Source organism: Strigops habroptila, chromosome 3 (assembly GCF_004027225.2).
Source record: "Strigops habroptila isolate Jane chromosome 3, bStrHab1.2.pri, whole genome shotgun sequence".
Taxonomy (NCBI): Eukaryota; Metazoa; Chordata; class Aves; order Psittaciformes; family Psittacidae; genus Strigops; species Strigops habroptila.
The window spans coordinates 38,069,787-38,094,334 of NC_044279.2; the positions used below are offsets into that span (position 1 = coordinate 38,069,787).

The following is a 24,548-nucleotide window of genomic DNA, read 5'->3' on the forward strand; positions in this document are numbered from 1 at the left end:
AGTATAAAAACCTACAGCAGGTTTAAGTAAAAATAAAAACACTGCTGGCATACTTTTTCTGAAACCCATTGGTGTTAAGAAAGGCTGCCACAGAGCAGCTGGCCTGAAGGCAGCGTTGTAGCACACTGGTGCAACCAAGGACAATATTTGCATCCATTTATATTCACGTCACAGTGTGGATTCTTAATAGCCTTCCTGCCAGGCATTGCTCAATAGTCCATTTGGAGAACCTATGGATCAACTTTATTTTTAAAAGTTTGACATCTCACTCTGCAGTGGGAAAGTGATTGGAAAAGGTGGCCAGAGGAAAGTGCTGTTTCCCATACTTATTTTTCCATTCTTTCTGTACCTTCTTGTTTGCTGTATCATCCAGTTCAGCTATTGGCTCCAAAACTGTCACATTTTATTCTACTTAATTGCCTACGATAAAGACTACAGAATAAAAATATTACTATTGCTTATGGTGCTCTGGCACCGAAGAGCTTATTCTCCTGTTTTGCCACCATAGTATGAAATGCTGAGTAATAACCAAAGCATTTGCAAAATAAGTGTATTTTCTTGGATCGACTGCTTTTCTGAGGACCTTCCACTTCTTAGGTGACCTTTCAAAGGTCAATACCTTCCTGTGGAAAGCAAGATTCCTATGTAAAACATTGTGACAGCTCTCATCTTGCTTACTTATTATCTTCAAATAGAAAGAGGCTGGGTTTCTCCCTGCTGAGTAGATGCTGGATTTGGGGCCGGACAGAGGGTTGTGCTGCAACCCTCAAGTTGGGCAAACCCTTATTATTTCCCTTCTTGGTTAATAAGGTGAAAAAAGCAGCTGCTTCCTCACTTCCAGACATTTAATTTCTGGTCTAACTCCTCATGTATACATAGAGACCGCTGCAGATTTTGACATGGGGGTCCTGAGCAGGGTTTCACAAGGGCTCTCTGGGACTTAACCAAGCCAGCAGTGAGAATTGGGAATGACAAACTATTTGCGTGGCCTGTTTCGGGCTGTGATTTTATTCATCTGGATTCACATGCAGGGATGCTACAACCACCCTGTGTGAGGATGTTGGCTTAGAGGGGGGAGGACGGTTGGGGGGGCCGAAACACAGCATTTCGGCCCCCCCAACCGTCCTCCCCCCTCTAGGTATTGCCCACCCTTCTCTAGATATTGCACCTTATACAGTACCCGGTATTAATCCGGACCATAGCAAATCTCCTAGGCCAGCTTAATCCCGTTGCAATCTGTCCCTTCCACCTCGGAGGGTCTTGAACTAGGTCAAGCGGGTTTACGTTTCCGTTTTATTTATGGATCTAGGGAGTTTTGGGTGTGTTTTTCGCCTGGTGGTTGCACGCACAGCCACCCCCCGTGGGTCCCTCATCCTCGGAGGAGGCGGGGATGGAGGCGGGGAGCGGCGGGAGCTTTAGCCGATGGCAGCGGCTGCCCGGCGGCAAATGCCAGCGGCAACGGGGCGATGGCAAGGAGCCGGGTGGTTTACAAGTACACGGAGGCGGAGGACAAGAGCATGCGGCTGGGTTTCCTCCTCATCGCGGCCGGCTTGCTGTCCCTGCTGGGCTTGGGATGCTGCTGGCTGCGCCCGGCGCTGCAGGAGCGGGGCAGCGGCGGCTCCGCCAACTGCACGGTGCTGGCGGTGCGGCAGCTGGGCGAGCGCTTCGCCTGCACGTTCTCCTGTGGGGCCGCCTGCCGCGGCACGGCTCGGTATCCCTGCCTGCAGGTCCTGGTCCGCACCTCCCGCTCCCCAGCGCCCGCCCTGCTCCATGAGGACGAGCGGCAGCTCCGCACCAACCCCAAGGTGAGACCCGCGCTCTCAAAATGCGGGGTACGGGCGTTATGAGGGTGCGTCCCGAGGGGCAAAACCTGCCCCCCTCTCCCTTCACTGCCCCTTCACTACCCCTTGTGCCTGATTCTGGGGTCCGGGTCCCCTCCAACTGCTCTCCGTTCGGGTGCCGGCTTTTCTCTGGTGGGGGGATAGACAAAGTCACAGAGCATGCCACCCTAAATGCCCCTGTGCTGCTACTTAGCAAGAAGTACATATATATGTATATATGTAAACATACTATACATGGTATGTATATATATGTGGGGTGCGTGTACATATATAGTGTGTGTATGTATGCACTCTCAATATAGTGTAGTATAATACTATATAGTATAACACTATAGGCACACTGTGTCTATATCTCTCTATATATCTATATATTTATATGTATAGATACCTCTTTATATAAATATATATGTGTATATCTATATTATATCTGTTTCTATCTCCATATCTATATATCTGTATATCTGCCTCTATTTAACTATATCTGTAACTATATATATATATCGATATCTATTTATCTATATTGGTATCGATATCTGTGTATCTATACCTGTGTATCTATTTCCCCGAGCAGCCCCAGCCCCAGCTCTCTCCTCCCGCCCGCGGGAGCGGTGCCGCCCCAGTCCCAGGCTCCCTGAGCGCACCCCGCCGGGATGCCGGTGGGAAACCAGGGAGAAACTCCTGCTGCTGGCCGGGAGGTCTGTGTCCGAGAGGTGCCCGATGCTGTGGCTCCGGGTGTCCGCAGGGCGAGGGGCTTCCCAGAGCCGCTCTCCAGGGCTCAAGTTTAAACTGTAGCGGAGCAGCTGCTGATGGGGCGCTGGGGAGAGGCTGTGCTGGAACAGAAGTTTCCTCTGTGCTGTTTTAATTCTTAAACTTCTCCATCACCCACGTGAAAACGGACTGAATGGAAGCATCTTCAAAGTTGCATCTTCCAGCAAACTAGGATACTCTGAAGGCAATGTGTGACTTGTGCTTTTTTCTATAAAGGCAGTTATCCTGCTTTCTCCTTTTCCTTTTCATGCTCAGTAAAGCTCCCCTCGCCAGCACACTGCCTGAGCAGGGGAGATTCTGTTAAGCAGTTTCCAGAAAATAAAACATGTGGCAGAATCCACCTCCTGAAAGAAGCTGAAATCAGGAGTGTATTGAAAATTTGATCTCTTCAACCGAGATGTGGCTGTAGTGCAGTACCAAGGGTCATGCTAAGCACAATGCAGGCGTCTGTGCACAGGGGCTGGGCAGCAGACTGCATTGGAATGCACCGCCTCACATCTTCACAGTCACAGTTACACTGGTGTAGATCTGTCTCTTGGATTAAGTTGCAAACTCAGGGTTCACGGGTTGCTTTGTCCCCCTTGGCAGCTTGCAGGCTTGGAAGGGTGGTCGGGGCAAAAATCAGCAGAGCGAGAAGCAGGATGAGAAGTGTGACAGGATTTGGATTAAACTGTTGTCACTGCTCAGGAGCGGTGAGCAATGAAGCTGCAGCACTGGATGGTGCCTGGTGGCAAAGCGGAAGAATTGGCCTGTGGGGGAGCTTTGCAAACTTCTCCTTCTCCTGGGGGTGCTGCTGCCAGGCTCCACAGAGGGGGTTGTGGGTACGGAAACGTGCGCCGTGAGCTCCCCAGCAGTCCCAGCACCAGCACTTCCCTCAATTTTTCTCAGTCTTCAGGCGGGCAGCGGGTAGGTGGTGAAATGCAGGGGAAAAGCCACCCTTGTGATGGTGGGGACACCGCGTTGCTGCAGAGGGTGCAGCGTGGCTGTCCCTGAGCATGACTCCACAGCCCCGTTGTGGCCATCTCCAGCAGGGATGGGAGAGGTGGGAGGTGAGGTGTGGGAGATGGGAGGTGAGGGGTACCACCAGCACGCCTGGGCTAAGCAGCTCCTGCAGATCCTTAGTTTCAGCACAGGTATCCAAACTAGGCTGTGAACACAACGTCTCTCTAAGTAGTTGGGGTGTTTTGTTTTTACTTCTTGATCCCATCTTCTTCTGCCTCCCTGGAAGTCTGGTGGGAAGAGGAAGATTGCGCTTCTCCAGTGGCCGGGCTGCAGCTTCTGCAGGGAGGCACCCAGAGCTTCAGAAGCAATGCTTGCAAATGTCACTCAGAAGTCTATGTTTTATTTAACAATTAATAAACACAGAGCTGTGTGTTGGCAGCGCGTTGCACTTGCATGCTCTTCAAATCCAATTCGTTTGCTCTAGCTTGCACCTCCAGGTGTGGGCTGTTTACCCTGGAATATTGATTGCTGAGGATTAAATCTGATTCACCAGATGAGACCAAGCAGAAAGGATGGATTTTTTGATGTAACTGTATTCTCCGGTAGTAACTGAATTTAACTAAGTGGAAAACAACATGGAAAAAAGTGCACTCCGATTTTTTTCCTTACCTTAAGAAGCTTATGTAAACCCAATATAGAATAAGAAGAAAAGTTGTGTAGGTCTCATTAGGAAAACATACCCCTTTAAGGGAATGAAGCATGTATAGCTGTTGCTTTGGTTTTCCCTTTTTCTCCTAGTTTTTCCCAGTATGTGGAGCTGTTTTTCCTTGTAATTTTTGTCCTGAAGTCACACCATCTTTAAAAGCTCTCAGGATTTTATGCTGAAATAGGTCAGTCATAGCAACAGAGTAGGAATCTGCTGGATTTAAGGCTTGGGATCCAGTCTGTATTTATGAATGAACACTTAGGGAGCCATTTAACCCTTCCTGTATCCATCGCCTTCTTGCAGCATACTTGCTTGTGTTCATGCGATTAGACATACAACATGCTGATCAGCTCGAACTAACTGGAAGAAAAAAAAAATAACCAATTTTGTTTTGAGGAGTGTTTAAATTTTACACTCTGTTCAGCTGCTTCTCTTCGTGGGTAGCAATTTTTCCTGGTAAATGAATAGCACAGAAAAAGCATAGTTCAGGCTCCTTACAACACACAATACTGTATCAGTTGGCAGCTAAACTCTGCTCCAAAAGTCCCCAGTGTGTTGGGCTAAAAGTCTCCTACTTTCTGTAGCAGTGGGCTGGTGTATAACCACATTGGCAGCTCAGATCTTCCTGTTCTAGCGAGGTCTAGCTGCTAGGAAAAAGAAATTAATTTTTTTTCCTTCTTGCTTCCTAAGTTAATCGCATCATTGCACAGCCCAGGATTCATTTTAGCTCTTGAAAGATTATATATAGCTGGGTCAGAGTTAATCCAGAAAAGTATATATGAAGCACCAGGCATGATTACATTTATATTCAGTATGAGTGATCTGGGGAATTCTATTCTTTTTTTCCCTTTTATTTTTTTCCTCGTTGTCTCAGAAGAAGGAATTTCAGTGGAGTGACGGTGCCTTTCTTCAGCTGCCTTCATAGCAATAATAATCTCTGAGATAAGGCTTAAGGGGGATTAATTCCAAAGTCAATTTGTCGCTATCATTCTGGCCATCAAGTCCCTCAGCAGCGCACACAGGCAGAGCAGGGATCAGGCTACAGGTTTGGCTGGGTAAAATGACAGGAGAGCACATCAGCTGGTAAAAAGATCTGCTCTCTGGCTCTTTAGACTTTTCCCTTTCTACACTGGAAGTGTAGGGCCAGAAGAACTTGCCAATTGCTCTGTTGAAGAAACTTTTAGGGCAGTGACCAGTGAGCCTGATGTTAGCAGCTATGCAGCAGGACCCGATTCTCCCCATCGCCATCCCCATCCCCAGGCAGGGGAGTAGAGCAGACAGCTGCAGCTCCTTGTCTGTGCTCTGCATCCGTGCCTGCTCCTGCCATGCTTCCTTCTGTAACCACTCATCCTGACAAGGTGATGTACTGTTACCACTTCTGTGCACTTGTAAATAGAACTGGTTTGGGGTTTTGGACTCTCTTAAGTATGACCCATGATGGAGGAGGTTTAGTAACAAAATATGCCTAACTCTACAACAATTTTGTGAGGGTCTGCTGCATCTGGTGAAGCATCAGATATGTGTTTGGGCTGGTGCACTTGATGGGCAAATGCTGCAGACGCTGTCTAGCAGGTTTTTAGGTAAATCCCTAAGCCCCACCACCCTCCTGTCTTGCTTGGGGTGCCCCTCTCTGCCCTGAGCCTCTGTGAGGAGTTGTGGGTTTGATCAGTCCTGGTGGGTTTGTTTGTGCTGATGGATGCAGATGAAAACCAACTGTGATGCTCAGCTCCAGATCTCTTGGTACAGTCAGCTGGGAGGGAGACATTGTTTTATAATAATGGAGTGAGTCACCCCACTCATCTTCTGCTATGGTGGGATGGTTGTGTCAGCGCTTCCTCCCTTCCAGGCCATGAAGACAGCCCAGTAATGTGCAGAGATGATCACACACAAAGCTAGAAGAAGCTCATATATTGCTTGGTGTGATGGGTTGACCCTGGCTGGATCTGAAGTACCCAAACCAAAGCTGCTCCATCACTCTCCCTCCTCAACTGAACAGGGGAAAGAAAATGTAACAAAAGGTTCATGGGTCAAGAACAGGAAGAGATCCCTCACCGGTTACCATTATGGGCAAAACAGACCCGAATCAGGGAAATTTAATTTATTGCCAATCAAATCAGAGTGGGGTAATGAGAAATAAAAACAAATCTTAAAACATCTTCCCCTACCCCTCCTCTCCCTTCTTCCCAGGCTCAACTTGTGATGCAGGGTCACCAGTCCTGCAGCAAACCTGCTCCAGTGTGGGCTCCTCTCTCCACGGGGCCACAGGTCCTGCCAGAAGCCTGCTCCAGTGCAGGCTTCCCACAGGGTCACAGCCTTCTCTGGGCATCCCACTGCTCCAGCATGGGGTCCTGCATGGGCTGCAGGTGGAGATCTGCTCCACCATGGGCTGCACCATGGGCTGCAGGGACACAGCCTGCCTCACCATGGGCTGCAGCATGGGCTGCAGGGGAATCTCTGCTCTGCTGCCTGGAGCACCTCCTCCCCTCCTTCTACACTGACCTGGGTGTCTGCAGAGCTGTTGCTCTCACACAGTCTCACTCCTCTGTTCTGGTTGCTCTTTCCCATCAGCTTTTCCCCACTTCCTATGTATGTTATCCCAGAGGCGCTACCACCATCACTGATGGGTCTGTCTTGAAGCCATCTGGCACTGGCTCTATTGGACACAGGGGAAGCCTCTGTAATCCCCTCACTACAAAAACCTTGCCACGCAAACCAAATACACTTGGAGATCAGGAGCTGGAAATTGTTGGCTTTTGTGGTGCACTGTAATTTTGCAATTATACTTATTTAGAGTGTCCTTTCCACTCCTTCATTTCACCACAAGCTTCCCAACCTGCACAGCACATGATGTGGAGGCTCTCTGCCACGCCAAGTGAGTGGTACTTGCTGTATCCCATAGTTCACCAGCAGCCAGGAGGATGGTCCTTGACAAGCCACTTCGAGACTGAGGCTGAAGACTTGCTTCTTAGTGCCACCAGTTTGTCTTCTGATGAGCTGACTTGCTTCTACTTTGGGCTCTTATGTCCATTTACATTTGAAACTTTTGTGGTCTTGTCTTGTAGATAGTGTCTTCCAGGCTTGAGGCAGCTTCCCTTAGAGCCTACCGAGTCTGACTTCCTTTTCACAAAAATGTGATTGAATTGCTTTGAAAAGCAGGAGATGCAACCTGGAAGATAAACCATGGTCAGGAGTTCATGCCTCTGTCCCTTTCCCATGATGGAAGAATGTCTGCTCTGATAAAGTGTTCAGAAGGACCAGGAATCTTTCCAGGCATCTGCAGAGACACTGGAGTAGGGGCATCCAGCAGCAAACACAGATACAAATCTTACAAAACCTCAGTGTAAAGGTATATTAGGTACTCGCTGACGTTTTTACTGAATTGAATCCTGACTCATCTATCCAAACACTGGCTCTGATTGAAGGGGGAATATTGTTAGCCTGATACTGATTTTGAGCTGTGTAATTGAGACCGTATTTGAATTACATAATAATTTTATCGTTGCTATGACATAGCGTAGGAGGTGCGATTACAGCACCGTGAACCGATAGATCCGCTGAAAAGACCTTGGCTCCATTAGATTTATTCTGAATGTCTAATTTTAAGAGCTGTTCTCCAACTTCATTGTAACTTGTGCAAGGGGAAAAAATAAATCAAAGAAATACAGGGTGGGACACTTAAACTGAAAATGGATGTTGCTGTATGAGCTGCGATTGAGCACAAGGCGTCCCAGCTTGCTTTCAAACACTTGGCATTTATTTATGTTTTGATGGCAGGATTTCATGCCGTGTCTCGTGGGGGAGGACTGCAGAATTAACCTTTCAGAAACTGCCTGTTGCCAAAGCAGGAGATCGTTTCAGGTTCATCCACCAACTCATGGCAGCAAAAGTTGCCAGGTTATGATTCCCTTTTATCCGCCTGCTGACTATGCTTTGGAGGGCGATACAGTTAGTCAAGTAAAGTCCCCAAGAAGTGCATTTAGGAGTCTGAGAAAAGAGAGATCCACCACCCATGTGGATCAGAAGGGGCAAAAATGGATGTCAGGTTGGTGGGAACTGTGCTGGACTCCTGGGGAAGAAAACAAGCTGCAGTGTTCGTGCAGCAGGTGAGAAGTCCACTTTGGAGTTGGACCTTGGGTGCTCACTATAGCTCAAACCCTTCATCACATTGAGAAGATGTTTCAGGGTGACCCTTGGGATTCATATGATGAAGATTTCACCTTGAGCAGGGACCACTCTCCTCTTCAAGACCGCTAATCCTCCACAGGCTCAAGCAATAAATCCCATTAATTTATGGCAAGCCCCAGGATGTCTCCTTTGTGTTTTCCACATGAAGATAAAGAGGAAGAGATGGAAATGAATCCAGCTTGGTTTCTGTTAGCTGTCACTGGGATTACTTGTGCAAAGAGTGGTATGAAGTGTGAGTTACAGAGAGCATATTCGCTGTTGTTCCCAACTTGCAGGTGTGTCTTCCATAGGCACTAGTGATACTCCGATACGCTGTCTTGCCTTGGCATGGGGAAGGATGGGTGTGTTGATTGTGGAAGCTGTCTGTGGGCCTCCTTACATCCTCAAAACCAAGCAAAATCCCTGTCCTGAAAAACTGCTTTTTGAATAGCTTCATATTGAACTAAAAGTGCGGGGACTGATGTAAAAAATTGACAAGATCTCTGTGACGGAACTGTCCTTTGGAGACTGCTACAGCTTGCTACTTGTCCATTCAGATGGACATCTCCTGGGAAAAGTGAACTCTGCAGTTGTTTCTAAGCCTGAAACTCAGGGTGGAGATAAAGAATGGTTCACCAGGTTGTGAACTTTTTGAAGGATTCATGTAATATTTGAGGGAAGTAGAAGGTCTCTGAAGAATCCAGAGAAAGTTTGGCCAGCAGAGGAGTGGTGGGGTGGTCACACTTTCATAGAAGAGGATGAGTAGGCTCAGCCACAAGGAAGAAACATTTGAGAGGAGAGAGGGAAGCGTGCCAAATCTGTTGACTCCATCCAGCTGCTGCATAGATGTGTTTGTTCACTGGGACCATGGAGGAAAGAGGAGTGTGGTTGATGCTTCCAAAGTACACTACCAAACCAAAACCACTGCCAGCTAAAGAATATTATTGAAGATAGAAATAACTGCATGTGATAAATCCTGTGTTCTGGTTACTGGAGCAGAGTGGTGTTGCTGCTTATTTCTGTCCCTTGTGATCAACAGTGGGACAATCCTTGTTTAGAGTCATCTGAAAAGGGATCTAAAGGGAGCTCTGTGCCATGGCAACACCAGTTGTGGGCCCATGTGAAAACAGGGGCAGTTTTATATGAAAAAGGCAAGTTTCAGCTTGGAAGCTGCAAACAGGACCTTGTGGATTCTTCCCGCCTGAAGAATGGAAGCTACTTGCAGCATTGTAAGTGCTGACAGAACTGATCAGAATTTACACGGTCAGGCCAATAAGATCCTGATATTTCACCCCTCCCCCTGGAATGGCAAAGATTCAAGCTGTTGTATGATGGAGACGATGGACTTGTAGGTCTGTACAGCTTGGGTACAACATGCAGAGGGGGACATGGTAGGCCCCTGTGAAACCTCACCAGATGGAGAGGGAGAGGAAGCACTCACAGGCAGTGAGTCATGTTTACCTCAATTTTCAGGTTAGAGAGGGTATCTCTCTCGTTGCTGTTATTGCCTTCAGGGTGCTATGAAGAAACTCATGTTGTGATCATATGTGGGGATCCCTTTAGGGGCTTCGCCTGCACCTCCTGCTTCCTCATCCTACCTACGTAAGAGACTTTTCAGCCACCTTCACAGTTACATTTTTCTGTTTGCAGCTCCCAGTTTTAAAGGAATTAAAAATCTGTGTGTGCACCCAGAGTCTTGCTTATCCATTTGTCCTCCAGGGTGAAAAGCCTTGATGTTTTGCAAGGACCAGTTAAGCTGTGTTACTCAGTTCGCTTCAACATCTCCTGTAATGATCTCCTGTACCAAGCCTGGGAAAAATCAGAGGGATTGTGCTTGGACACAGAGATCCTGCTACTACCAACACTGGATTCAGTGGGCTACTTGGTTTTAGTTGTTTAGCTCCCTGTGGCTAGGAGGCAGGGTGATGTGTCAAAGCCACGACATGGAAACAAGGTGTGTGTTTTGTGTGTGACCCAGGGTGGAGTCTCTGAAAACCCAGCCCCAAGTGCACCAAGCTGGGGCAGGAACTTCCCTTGATCTCTTTGGCCTTTGAAGCAGATGTCTGAGGGTGAAATCTGGAGATAGCTCAGCTGCACACTCAACCCTTGTTGACTTCTGCTGAGCTTTTCTGCTGAAGTGGGGCTTTGAACTTTCTCTGCATGTTTCCCCATGTTGTAACGGTGGAAGAATACCTGTCTTTTGCCAGTGGATATCAGCCACATATCAGAAATTCCATCATCTTGGAAAGCCTGCTGGAATATTTTGGTTACTAGCATGGTGCTAAACAAAACTTGCAATTATGTGCCTCACTGAAAATAGGAAGTAGTTCAAATCTAACCCATGCAGCTGGCTAGGAATACATCAAAATTAAATGATCATTTTTACATTCATCACACAAAACCCCAGGGTGTTATGTGGCAGATTGGTTTGCAAATGGAAGAAAATAAGATAAAGCCTTTATTTTGTTTCTGAATGGGAGCATATTCTTTTCCAGTACCTGCAGGGAGTAACTAGCAATTGAAGTAAAGTTCAACTAACTTTTCTTTTTTGTTTCATCGAAGCTTGATCTTACTCTTTGCTCATTTCAGTCACACTGTTATTATGAGGAAAATGCAGAGAAAGTGATGTCCTGTGTTCCTGAACACAGAAGTAACTCTCTTTTGGAACGTGTGTTGGCAGTGTTCGTACATCCCTCCCTGCACAAGAGACGATCAGGAGAACTCTGAGAACGTCACGTACAAGCAGAAATACTGGAAGAAGAAAGTGGGTTCACAACCATTTACATGCTATTTTAACCAGCACTTGAGGTGAGTAATCTACATTTGCATAGCAGAAGTGCTTATGCATCTGTTTAACAGCTGTCCACTAGATCTGTTTGAAAAAATATATAAATACATGCATATGTATAAACATACACAGCCCTAGAGTGATGTGGTTTATCATACAGCGTTTAGTGCAGAACTTTGCAAGACTACTCTATTGATGAAAAGCTACATAGAAAGTGGAAAAGAGTTTTTATCACTTGAAGTAAAAATAAAAAACTCTGAGGAAAGTTTCCCTTAAAAACATGTCATTTTATGGCAAAAAAGGCATCTTGTCTTTTAACACTTATGTGGCAAATTTCCAGTTTGAATGTTAATGTTTCTTCCCTCCGTGGAAGAGAAATCCTACTGTGTTCATGAGAGGCTGGAATAAAAGGGGAGATCAGTAAATAGTACAAACCAACCCAGGGATTGTGTTCATAGAGGATTAATGAATCAGATACGTGTAAGAAACATTCATAGAACTGCCAGTTTTCATACACGCTTGCAGAGTAGAAACTTGTAACTTAAAGCATCTCCTCTTCTGTTTCAATTCTAACTTTTACTTCTGGTGTTAATGTGACTTACATGAGTATAAGTTGTGGTTTCCTTCCTTCAGTGGGAAGAGGAGGGGAAGCGAATCCTTTTGGCTATCTCTTTCTGACAATGATGTGTTGGGGAATAAAAGGTTACCACATGTGCAGGCTTGCTGGGAGGACTTCGGAGAACAGCAATGATTGGCATGATAGGTCCATGTAGACAGGGAGGTGAAAAATAGTATTTAAGATCTCCAGATCAGCCAGGGTTTTATGGGGTTCAGACTCCAATTCTGGAGGCATATGACACATGCTTAATTTGATCAGCATGAGTAATTTTGAGAGCTGGGGAGGCTGTTCTTGGGTGCTAAGTTATGCACTCAAATAAGTATCTGCCACATCAGGGACTAAAGGAAGAGGTTGGTCCTACTCCACCAGCGCTTGGAAGTTAAACAGATGAGGGAGACCTAGGTGGGAATAGCTTGGGGCTTGCAGGTGTAATTCAGGGCTCAGTGTGGGAGTGCTGGCATCAACTGTTTAAGTTTATTAAGGCACACAGGAGGCAAATGGATGCCAGTGTGTGCTGGGACCTTGGAGGAACTGGGGAGCTGGAGCAGGGTGGCAGGTGGAGAGATGCCCAACTCTCCTGTGGGTGGCCTCCTGAATGCCTTGGGGGCTTCAGGTTTGTCCTAGGCTGGCTTTGATTGTTGTCCCCCCCCACCCCGAGAGATGGTAGACCTGGTTGGTATGCCCAGGCTGACAGTCTGCGGTCCCTGGTTAACTTTTGCAGAGGGAAACCGCCAATACTATGTAGCAAACCCGAGTTATTTCTTATAGTGGGGAAAGAAGCACTGTCTACAGAATGCAGACGTTAAAACTTAGGACATCCTGTGCAGTGACATCAGGCCTGGCAGGGACCTATTTGTGAGCTGCTTTGGTCCACAATGTGCCAGTGCTTAGGTCTGCTAAGCAGGAGCCGAGTGATGATTTTGGCATCTCCGGGCAGGCAAGTGCTGCTAATTGCCCAGCTGAGACTTGGGGCCTGCAGCAGCACTGGCCGGGTGAGCAGGATAGTTAGAAACATGGGAGCTTCTGCAGGAGATGTCATGGCCAGGATTCATCTAAAGTGGTAGGACAAGATGCTGTGAAAGTTAGCTTTTATAGTCAGTGGAGAGAAGGAGCCTTTCATCTTAGCCAAAACCGAATGCCTAATGTAAGTCGGATGCCCAGAGATGTTTATTTCTCTCCCGTAAAGGAGCTTAGGGTGATCTGCTCAGGTGCAGGCGCCTAGGTGGCTGGTGTCCAGAGCTATGTGAGCTGGTTCTCACATCACATCTGTAGGTGAAGCAAAACCAAAATTTTTCTGAGGCTGCACAGTACGTAGGGTCTGTCATTTATGTAGGCTGACACTGAGGAATTGTGCAGCACTCAGACAAGACTTTTTAGTTGCTGTATCCTATTACTGCTAAATGTTCTTGCCAAATGCAACATCTGCCTTGAAACACCACCTTTTGCTGATCATACAACAATTTATTTACAGCAGAAAGAAGGCTTGCTGCCAGAGATAGTTGAAGATAGTCTAAGCTGAAATGTGTACACCATTTATTTTCTTGTGGAGATGGGAATGAGCTTTGAGAGAGAAGTTTTGCTGACTAGGAATGTGCTTGCTTAAATATACCTTTAGAGTTACAATGACTAAATAACTTGCAAAGAAGTAAAAAGCATACAAACTAAGGGGAAAATCTGTTCACTTCATAATAAAATATGTGTATTTCCTGTCAGTATTTTTTTAACTATGTGGATGAGCTAACTCTCTGTGTCGGTATAAAACATACTGAATATAGTGGTGAGTTCCTTAAAGTAAGTAGTATTTGCAATATTAACACTCCCTTTTGAAACAGAAGAGTAAAATTCTAGGTAAATATCTCAGCAACGAAGGAATATCATCTCCTCTTCATTGAGCTTAAATCAGCATCGTTCTCAGAATTGTTGCCGAATGAGGAGAGCACTGTTAGGCAAGACCTCCCTTCAGTTTGGTGGGGCACATTTCAACAGGCTACTTCGAAAAGAACAAATGGTGCCACTTGTACAGTTCAAAGTTATACAAAAGGAGTGAGAAGCAGACTTAGCAATTTCAGTCATTCTCAGTTAATATAAATAGAGAGGCCCAACACAACCAGCTGTCTGTCATTGATCTTAGAGAACCAGAGCACAGCTTAGCTTGAAGCTCAGCATTTTACTGAAAAGTGAGGTTTTGCTTTGCCACTGTAGGCACTTACCTTTAGGGTCCCACTCTCTTCTGGCTAGCTTTGGTCCAAGTGGTGCAAGCTGCATGAGAAAGTTGCTTTTCCAGACCTCTGGTGAAGGTGCCTGTCTGTTGGCGTGATGATACTTCAGTCTGAAGGGAGCCCTGCCCAGCAGAAACTAACTCCCAGTGTTTCAGAGCACAAAACAAGTGACACATTCAGATAAAGTTCTCAGGCTGTTGCTTGTTTGAGAAGGCACCATGCTCTACTTTTTCAGTGTTCTGGATCTCACACCATGTCCCAAGGGGTCTGCAGTCATGACCACCTGCATATAAGGGCCACATCTGCATGCCCTAAAGCAGGAGGCCTGCAGGAACGCGTGGGATGGGAGAGAGCCTGTCACTTCATTTTTTCACATTCCAGGTCTCATTGACGTCAACAAGAACAAAAATAGAACATCCAAGATCTCCATCACCTCAGACCCCTCAGTCCATGCCATGCAGAGACAGATAGAGCAACACACCAACATATGTCACTTCTTATTAGTGGCTCATTTATGTGGCATTATTGCATTTTAGCTCTGGATCCATCCAATATGGCAAGTACACTCTGTGGTTCCTTTGCCGCAGCGCAACAGATGAGCCAGCCACGCTTTATACTTCTCTGCTTTTGCTGCAGGATGCTGTATACAAATCCACCTGAGATTTGAAAAGCAAACACTGCCTGGTGATTAGTGCCCACCTCTATGGTGTTGGGATACCCTGCAGGCGGTTTATCTGGGAATAGTTACCTGCAGAAGCCAAAGATGCCGTGGTAGTAGGGCTGCTCACTCATAAATGATGGAACAGAAATCTTGGTGTGCTCTAGTACTTCACAAAGTTTCCTAAATTAATTCCCTCCAGTCAGAAGAGGGTGTTGCTCTTTCCTATCCTTTCTTTTGCTGTATAACCCGTGGAGCAGTGCTCAGGGCTGAGAGGGAAAGAACTTTACTGTTAGTAAGATGTAGTTTTGACCCCATGTGCAGCTGTTCCAGCTGAGGATCTCTGTGTCTTGCAACAATAGGGGAAAAAATACTGGTGAGTGCTTGTCATAGTGAAAGGATGTGAATAATTCTGGGAAAAATAAGAGTGTGCAGATTGAAAACATCTTTAAATCCAGATTGTTTGAATACAAAAAATATTTGTAAGTTTTCCCTCTCCCATGCCCCTGCTTCTGTCAACTTTTGCTGTGTCTCATAAATGGCATGGTGTGGTGCAGAAGTGATGACTGAAATGTTTATGTGCCTGTAAATTTTGGTCTTACATGACTTCTTGGTAATCCTGCACTGCAGTTCTTCCCATGACATTCACTAATTGCTCTGAAGGCTCTGATGAAGGCCTGCTTTACCCAGTGTCTGTTTGAACTGCTTGGCAGCACCTAACAGGTATGTGTTGCATCATGCAACAACTAATCAAGTTACCCCTGGACAGAGCCCCACAGGGCTCCAGCCCTAAGCTCAAAGTCCTGCTGAAAATAAGTACCGGTCTCACCTTTTATCAATGAAAACAGAATTCCTCTCTCCTTATCTGTTCAGTGGAAGAGAGAGATGTGTTTTCAGAGTGAAGGTAGAGAATTCCTTAGAGTTGTTTTCAGTTTGTCCATTCTTCTTTCACCCTGTGGGCTGCTGGGCAGCGGGGGTTGTGCTTCACAGTGGCCATTGCTGTTTCCAGCAGAACCAGATCTCGATGCCTGAGTAGCGCCTGAAACTATTCAGGTTTTGTTTCTCCTTTTGTCCCACTAGGTCTCTCTCTCGCCCCTGCCACTGATTTGTGCATTGATAACTGGTGTTAGGAGTTTGGGTGCATCCCCTTGAGAGGCTTTGCATTTACTAGGTATGTGAATAGCAGCATTGCTAGAAAAAAGAGATGGTCCGTGACCAAGCTTAAGGGGAATATGTGTAACCCCTCTGGTCAACATCTTTGAACTGAAATATTACATGGATGCCATAGAGCAAAGATGGGTTTATTAAATGCACTATACTTGCAGGGACAAGGAAATATCTTTATTGTTATTTCCCTGCTGATTTTCACAGGGAAACGAAACACCTTTCTAGGCATGACATACCTCCTTTGGGTTCAGCTCCACTGCCTCAGCACCGTGGGAGAGATGCTGTGGCAGATTCCAGCAAAGCTGTGTCTTTGTCATGAGATGGTTTCCCCAGGGAACAGGGACACATTTCCTTTTGTGTTTCCAAGCCAAACAACAAGCCTTCAGACTCTGGGAACAGGCAGGTCACCTCTACAAAAGTAGCAAGAGAAAGTCAAAACTGCAGTTTCGATACATGCTGACCTTGCTGTGCAAAACCAAACAGCGATGTTACTGTGTTTTGAGTGTCCAAATAGCTACTTATTTCCCTTACTGAGGAAAGGGGTTGTTTTCTGTGGAAGTACAGCCCTCTCTCTTCTCTTATTTTCACTGCTTCCATATTAAATACATCTTTCTCTCCTCCCCCTGCCACCATCCCCTTGTTTTCTCTGCCCAGCCCTGTTAACCTCCTCTGACACTCCTGCCATTCCTGCAGCAGCTCTGTGGCTCCTTTCTAGGCTCCTGGTCTCCTTGCTTCTGCTATTGATAGGAGTTTCTGTTCCTTTGGCCTGTATCTAGCATTCCCAGGTGAACAGTGTTTTCCTGCTGCTGTGTGATTCTGTTCCATGGGCAGGTGATAACCATTCTGATAGCTCATTCTCCTGAAGGCCCTACAGGACATTTGGTTTCTGAACACCTCATCACCTCCATCATGGTGCAGCACCACACTAGGGCTCTGCCTTGCTGGCATAGCCTAGCTCTGGCTACTCTTGTCCCACAGCACGGCCATTGTGATTATCTCATAGCTCAGAAGTAGCTGTGACAGGCCCCACATACCTCAGGGCTCGCTGTCAGTGGCTGCTCTCTTGGTGATGCTCTCCATCTGTGCTTGGCAAGCCAAGTATCTCTCTATGCATATTTCTGATTCAAAAACTTGTGGGGCAGCTCTCTTTTATGAATCACTGTGTAAGCCTTGGAGTGAAAGCCAAAGAGTTTTGTACCACGACAGATCCAGCTTTTGCTGGCCCCAGAGGAGTGCTGATGTCATGCCCTGCTAACAAGCTCAGCCCCAAGCAGGACACTGCAGTGAGCTGCCCACCATCATGGATGTGTTCCACGGGCCAAGGAGGGCTTCTGCAGCCCTGGCTTCTGCTCTGGGTACTTTCTACAAGCAGATTTTGCTCCTTACTTGTCAGGGTTTGTTGCAGGATTGCTTAAGAGTTGTCCTAGGCATGTACCCAAACACTGTGCAGACTCAGATGTTGGAGGAGAGCTGCTCTGTGCACCTTGCCAGTTCCTTAGAAGGCTTGCAGGGTGGTGGTGGCAGTTCTGCTCTGCCCGAGAATTCATGAGTTCACCTTCAGGAGCTCTTCCTCTAAACTGATGCCATCACATGAGGATAGCAAGCAGCCTGGAAGAAGTGAAATCCAGCCTCTGCAGACTAACCTGTTAATTAATCACTGATGACTTTGCTATATTTAATTCTTCTGATTAATTCTGATTCTAACTTCCTCTACCTCCTAGTTTTTCACCAGTCTTTTGTTTTAGACCATACAGATCTCACATGAAACACCTATGGTTTTTAGCCTGACAGAGATCACCTGAAAACAAATACAAGCATGATTATTCTTCAGGTACTTAGCCAGGCCCTCACTCACACTGCCCGCCATGCCAGGCCCTGGCTGCCGGCATGGGACATACCAGTGACCCCCTTGTACCTCCCTACCATTTTTTCCAAACTTGGCAGTTAATCCAGTCACCTTGTTTGCAGGGCACAGCACGCGGGCCATGATGACCCCCCAAACCCCTGCAGTTACCTCTGCACATCTCCTACAGATCCACAGGGCTGCAAGGGCTGCAGTGTTCCTGCTGCAGAGGACATCTGGCTGCCTGGACTCTGCTCCCCAGGCTGCTCTCACTGCGGATTTGCAAGTCCAGTGTGACCCATGTGCTGCTGGGGTGTTTTTCCTGGTCAGGCTCTTCTGCCCGGATGGTCCTTCTCAGGTCACTCCCGGCTGGCACCAGCCCTGGGCTATGGCAGCAGTGTGGCAGGCTCAGGGTCTCATACAGTGCATGGTGAGGGTGCAGCAGGGCTGATTTTCCCTCTTCACTTTGGAAGCTGTTTTTTGCCACTGTTTGCAATCTCAGCTCCTAAAAGCAGAGGTAAAAGGAATTACCTTGTAAAGGAAAATCGTAAACATTTTCTTTTTCAATAACTCCTTTTCAGGTATTTCTCTCTGCAATAAAAGTTGTGTCTCAGTGGGACCTGCTGCCATTACACCCTCTGAGGTGTTCTCCAGAACATTTTCCGTAACTTTTGTCAGCTCTGGTGATGGATCTGCAGGAAGATCCATCTTCCCTCAATTGGGCACCACCGAGCCCAGGATCCTCAACTGTGCACCATTGAGCCCGGGCTCCCATCCTCTGTGGCATCTTCCTGCCACCCCAGCACTCCCCAGTGCTCTCCCCTACACCTTGCAACATCTCTGTGTGGGTCAGCAGATGCAGGAAAGAGGAGCTGGTCCTGATGGGAATGCAAAGGAATGGCATTATAAGCTGCCAAAGTTGATTTTGATAGGTTTCTGTGGACTCTTACAGTCAGATAACCAAGATGTTGCCATCCAGGAGCATGCAGTCTGTCTGCTGGCAGTGCTGTCTGTCTTTATTAGCTTTTCTCATTCACTCCTGGAGTCCAGCAGTGCTTATCTGCACTGCAAAGTTAGCTTAGGATAAGATAAAGAGCAGCTGAAAGCACGGTAGTTCTTCTGGAATAACAACACAGATTAAATCAAGTAAGAGCAAGGCTGAGATTTGTCCCGCCATTTTTTGGTACCTAGAGCCGGCACTGAGAGGCTACATCCCAGAGGATCCCTGAGCTCTCCCATGTGCTGGGTCACCCTCCAGGAGTGCTTCTCCCTCCTCTTGACTAAAGAAAGGCATTTAATGTCTTAAATGCAGTGTCCATAGTCATCTAATGATGTATTTTTGGGTGACCCAGTCATGACTCGGTACATTGTCTGATGAGACACTGTGAGCAGTTGACAGCGAATTGCTGCACACCTTCTGCCATGTAGGAATTTCACAGGGTATCTTGCTGTAGCTAAGAATAGCAATAATACCCATCTGAACCCAAACCTCATCCTGAGGCTTCATTAAAGGCCTCTGTAACTCTTTGACTCTTTTCCAAAAGGGAAACTCTTTTAAATTACTAACTTGCAAGAGTTACAGCTGCACCTACAATGAGCGTTTGGCATCAGTCTCTGACACCTTCGGTACAGAAGTTTTCCAAAGTATCTAAGATTTAGTCAAAATGATATCTTGCTCTCCCCAGTCACACTTCTCTTTACTGAATCCGTTTTTCTAGTTTGTTTTCTTGCCCCTTACGTTTGAACTCTTTGATTAGTATCTGCTTTAGAAAGAGTATTTAAAAATCAACTTCACTTGTAAACTGAGAGCTGCGAGGATTGAAAGCTGCCTCCTTATGGCGTCTTTGCCAACTAGCACTCTGTTATGTACAGATGATGGTACAGTAAATATGAGGGAAGCAGTACTATACCTCCTGTGAAAGGATTCTTTTGTTCGGGTACTGTCATTTATATGGCATAGGCTGGCGAGTGTGTGCCCATAAAGCTAATATTATTTTATTCAATTTATGTTCTCCACATGTGCCTAATTATGTGTCTGGAGGGTTTGGGTTGAGCATGCTTCGCGTGTTCTGCTATTGAATACACCTGGGTTTCTTTTGATCATTTTTTATGTTGCTGAGTTTCAACTGTTATATAGCGGAGCTGATCATAATCAGAGTCTGATTCTGCTCGTTACTACACAAACAGAGACACGTGGTGCTGCCGGCCTTGGGGACATGCAGGCTGGCACGGTGCAGAGGAACCTCCATTCAGCAATTTTGAGGGAGAGACCCCCAAATGCAAATGCGGGTGCAATTAAATCAGGGTTCAGGGATAGCCTGGCAGTCTGGCTCCACTAACTCCTTAGGGATGGATAAACCCCTGTAGATTTGCAGGCATCTCCAATAATTAACTTCTTGATGAAGGAAAATGAGTTTCTTCTTGTTTCTCCTACAGGGAATGTTTTCTTAGTGCTACTTTCTGATCAAGATGGAACTGTTGGGGCAGAAACAGCACAGTCATTGCTCAGGTATCTGTTCCCATGTGCCACTGTGTTAGGAGAACTTAATTCCCAGGACCCAGCTGGATGAGCCTGGGTTGCCAGGATTTTAGATCTGTTGCTCAGGAGCACCAGGTAGTGTTGATGAAGCAACATGAAATGGGAATGTTCAATGTAAGTGAGGACCAATATAAGCCAAGACTTACATATTTTCCTAATTAGAGAAAGCTCTGTTTCCTTCCTTTGCATATAGTTTTCCAGCAGACTGCATGTCTCTGGCTATAGATGGGAAAGCAGCAGTGAAATGCAAATGCTACAGGACTGATTTAATAACTGTTAAACTTCAGGGAGAGCAGAAAGAGACAGAACTGAGGAAAACCTGCCATCAGAATTCCCAGTGAACTTCCCAGGCTTGGAAGAGGCAGATGGACACCCAATTTTTGAGACATGTGGCACAGCTGAATTTCCAAACCTCTTGAGATGCCTCCTCCTTGCTATTATCCTCTCTCTTTTTCCCTTTGGAAATGCATAAATCTGTCACAGACCCAGCCATGACTGAATATTGGATGCTGTTGGTGGAGGCATGGGGGGTGTTCAGATCTTCAGGGATGGCTCCTCAAAGTGTCCCTGTAGGATCATATTCAAGCCCACTGAGAAGCTGGTGTTTGCAGTACCAAATCACAGCTTATTCCTGAAGAAGCCTGTGCTGGAAGGAGTTGAGTCAGGAGCCTCTGACAGCCAGGGACTGGGCAGGAGTCATCCTGGGGGCAGGTTTTGTGCAGACTCCAACCTCCTGGTGCAGCTGGGCTAGCCTGGGGCACCAGTAGTGCAGTGCTGAGGACAGGGACTGGCTCTCCATCCAAAGCCAAAACACAGCCAGGGCTTCATCAGGAGCTTCTATGTTCCTCCATGGGCGTATCAGTGCTCCAAGCTAAAAAGGAGGCTTTGCAATTTAAACTCTTTGCACAGGGTCTGATGATATTTGAGGTAGATATGTATAACTGCTGTCTGGTGTTATGTTTTTGCTTGAGTGGTTTTCCAGTCCACAGTGTGATATTGCATCTTTCATGCTGTTTGTGAGGACCACAAGTCCTGGAAGATGTAAAGTATAAATTTTTTTTATTTATTCATTTTTTTATTTATCTGAATGAACTTGTTATCCTGTAAACACTGCAAGTGGAAAGCCCTCGTGGCTTCCCAGGAGTGCTGGTGATAGATGGGCAAATGAAAGCAGTGAATGAAACAGTCCACTTAATCATTTTCTAACACAGTTGCAAATAAAACATCTTTATAGTCTCCATGGCAGATGCTTTCCACTTATGATGAATTGATGATGTTGAGTTGATTTATATTCTCTCCCTCTTCTGTTCCTCCTCTTCACAGGCCAGATGATGTAATGCTGAAGCGCACCCATGATGAGACTGTCCTCTTGCACTGCTTCCTCTGGCCTCTGGTTACGTTCCTGGTTGGAGTCCTCATCGTGGTCCTGACCATCTGTGCCAAGAGCTTGGCTGTCAGGGCAGAGGCAATAAAAAAGAAGAAGCACCTGTGAATGGCAAGGCTGCTGATGGATAAGAAAAACCTTCAAGAGGGTCTCAAGTGGGGCAACTTGGCACACCTGCAGGTCTGCAGGGCACCCAGCTGTGCCTCCTTCCAGTGTCTCATCTGATGGTGGAGCTGCTCTTGCCTCAGGATTATCCTTGGAAGGCTGCCCCATGAAATGCCAGCTAATTGCTTCTTCTGCTATGGCAGTAAATAAATATATTCTACCAAAAAACATCTACACTGCACCAAATATGCTGTGCACTGTTAGTCCTGAACAGCAGCTACTCAGTTCCTAGCGGTATTGAGAGACAGTTTATAAAAGCCCTTGATGATGCTCATTTCATCTCCACAAAGTGATCTTTACTATTGTTTAATAGTAAATATTTAAAATAGTTACTTTATGATAGACTGTTTTTCCAAAATAATAAAGTTTGGTTGTTTGGGTTTTTTTTAACCTTCGTTTTGTTTTGTTTTGTTTAAAAAAGCTTTAAGACAAAAATAACCTTGTGCTGATTTTGTTGGGTTTTTTTTCACTGTGTAGAACTTCAATTTAAAATTCAAACTTTAACTTCTGTCTAGACAAAATCTTTCATCATCACCTGTTCACTGTGAAGATATGTAGAAATGTCTCAGAAATACTTCCTAAAAAATGAAACAATTACTGGAAATGGTGATTAAATAGTAGATCTAATTTTATTGCCTCAGTGGTATTCAGTCCCTGCAGTTTTTCTTGGACCCTCTCAGTTACCCTCTTCACCAAAATGCTCTTAGGCTGTAAGAAGCAGGGATTTGGAGGGGTTTTACAAGAATATGTTTTGCCATTGGTGTATGCGAATACTGGAGCACCTAAGTACTTGCTGAGGGGAACATGTGAGCTCTGGTGTGATGTGTGTCACCAGCCACCAGGGATGGCTGCAGGGATGGCTGGAGAAAGACATCAACTCTTTGAAGGGCTGTGCGTGTTTGCTGCTGAACTGCCCGTGCCGGGGACGCCAGTTTTGTGTAGGGTCACTCCAAGGGGATGCTCCAGAAAATGCAAGGCTGGGCATGGAATCTTGTTGGGTTGCCTTTCCCTGCTCATCCCAGCTCCTCACTGTGTATTACAGGAGTACCAGCCCTAGTCCACTCAGTGCAAAGAGTTCTGTATTCAGGCAGTTTCCCTGAGCACATCTATTGCATGCCATATTCAGGAACTGAGACCAGAGTATCTTTGGGGCACTTGTCCTCAGCCCTGCAGGGCTGGACACCTCTGGGACCAGGCTTTGCAATGTTGGTGTGCAGCAAAGAAAAGCCATGTGGCTCAGTCAGGAAAACGACTCTCAGCATGTGATTATTGGTAAAGCATTTTAATTTACATTAACAGTTCCACAATTCTAACCATAGTGTTCATTGTACTAATCTCGGATATTCTTAGTATTATGTTTAAGTACCTTGTGTTTTGTTGAGCTTTTAACACATAGGAAAGGTATTTCCTGAGAATGAGAGAAGTACTAGATTTGAAACCCTGAAAGCCTTGTGTCAACACAAGGCACAAGGCACAGTGACAAACCTGCTTGTATTGCCCAATGTCCATCTCAGATTAATCATATTGTGTGTTTAAGAATTGATTTCCATAAGGCTTATTATTTTGTAAACTTGCACATGTTGTGGCGTTGTGGTGCCCAGTGATGAGTACAGCAGGGTGATTGGAGGTTGCTCCCCAATCCCCTGTTTACTCGCTGTATGACTTTTGGAGAGTCCTCTGGTCCCAGTCCTCACTAGGATAGCTGTTCCTTTGAAGGAAGTTAAGGAAACCTGTTCATGGAGGCAAGAACTTAGTGTTTATTGGCTAGTTACTCTATAGGAAAGATCCAACTGGTATTGGTTGCACATGTTCAAGCACCTCCAGTTCTGTGGATGAAAAATGCATGAAAAATATCAGATTCTCTGCATTAAACATCACCCCTTTGGAGGTGCTTGTTGTTAGGCTCATACAGGTACCCTCCACCCCAGCCTGCTCAGAGGAATAGCACTGGATATGCTGGATGAAGAGAGGTTGTGAGCTCTCAGCATCAGCATATCGGATGAAAGTCTGCCAACTTCTGGAAGTGCTGTCCTGCAAAGAACACTGTGTTTTATTTCACTTTGCTTGCATCTTCTGTGATTCTTGTGCATCCTCTGCAATCCTCTTGCCTCGGCAACCTGCAGAAATACTGCACATGTGTGTCTGGCTTGGGGGGGTTACTTTTATATTTAGTTTAATATATATTACTTGCACACTGCAAGTCACTGAAAGCTGCTGCTGTGGTTTGGTTTGATTATCTGGTTACGGTGGTGGCAAGTTCTCCTCCTCTATTTCCCCTTGGTAACTTCTTACAGATAAAGGAAATAACCTTGATTTTCCACCGTATACATCCTTTGTTTTCCCAAGGGAGAAGGAAATACACAGTGACATAGATTCATCATAGATTTTTAAGCCACTAGCTCGGGGCTCACAAATCCAGATTAACCAAATCCCCTCTGGCTTTACTCCAGAAGCTTTTGTGACTGAATCATTCAGCTGGTTCTCAGAGCAAAAGACAAGAAGTGAACTGGGTTGCTGCAGCTCACTTAATCAACAATCATATCTTTAAATCTGTAAGAAATGCCATTTGGAAAGGCCTCTGGAAATAAGTAATGGTTACAAACATCGTATGAAATGACTTTGCAGAGAGATGAACATCCCAAGTTAAACATCTGAATTGGCACGCAAGGACAGTATCTCCCTGTCATTGCAGCATGTGATGCTAAGGGGAAATAAAAAAACCCCTGAAATTCTCTCTTCTGTCCC

At 46.0% G+C, this 24,548-nt stretch overlaps 1 protein-coding gene across 1 annotated transcript; it reads left to right on the forward strand.

The window, feature by feature from the left end:
* Positions 1-1,454: 1,454 nt before the first annotated feature.
* KCNMB4 (potassium calcium-activated channel subfamily M regulatory beta subunit 4) lies at positions 1,455-21,985 on the forward strand. The gene is made up of 3 exons (XM_030478237.1): positions 1,455-1,805; positions 11,102-11,229; positions 21,578-21,985. Exons 1-3 carry the CDS (start codon positions 1,467-1,469, stop codon positions 21,744-21,746), a joined length of 636 nt encoding a protein of 211 aa, XP_030334097.1. The 5' UTR covers positions 1,455-1,466; the 3' UTR covers positions 21,747-21,985.
* The last annotated feature ends 2,563 nt before the right edge of the window (positions 21,986-24,548 follow it).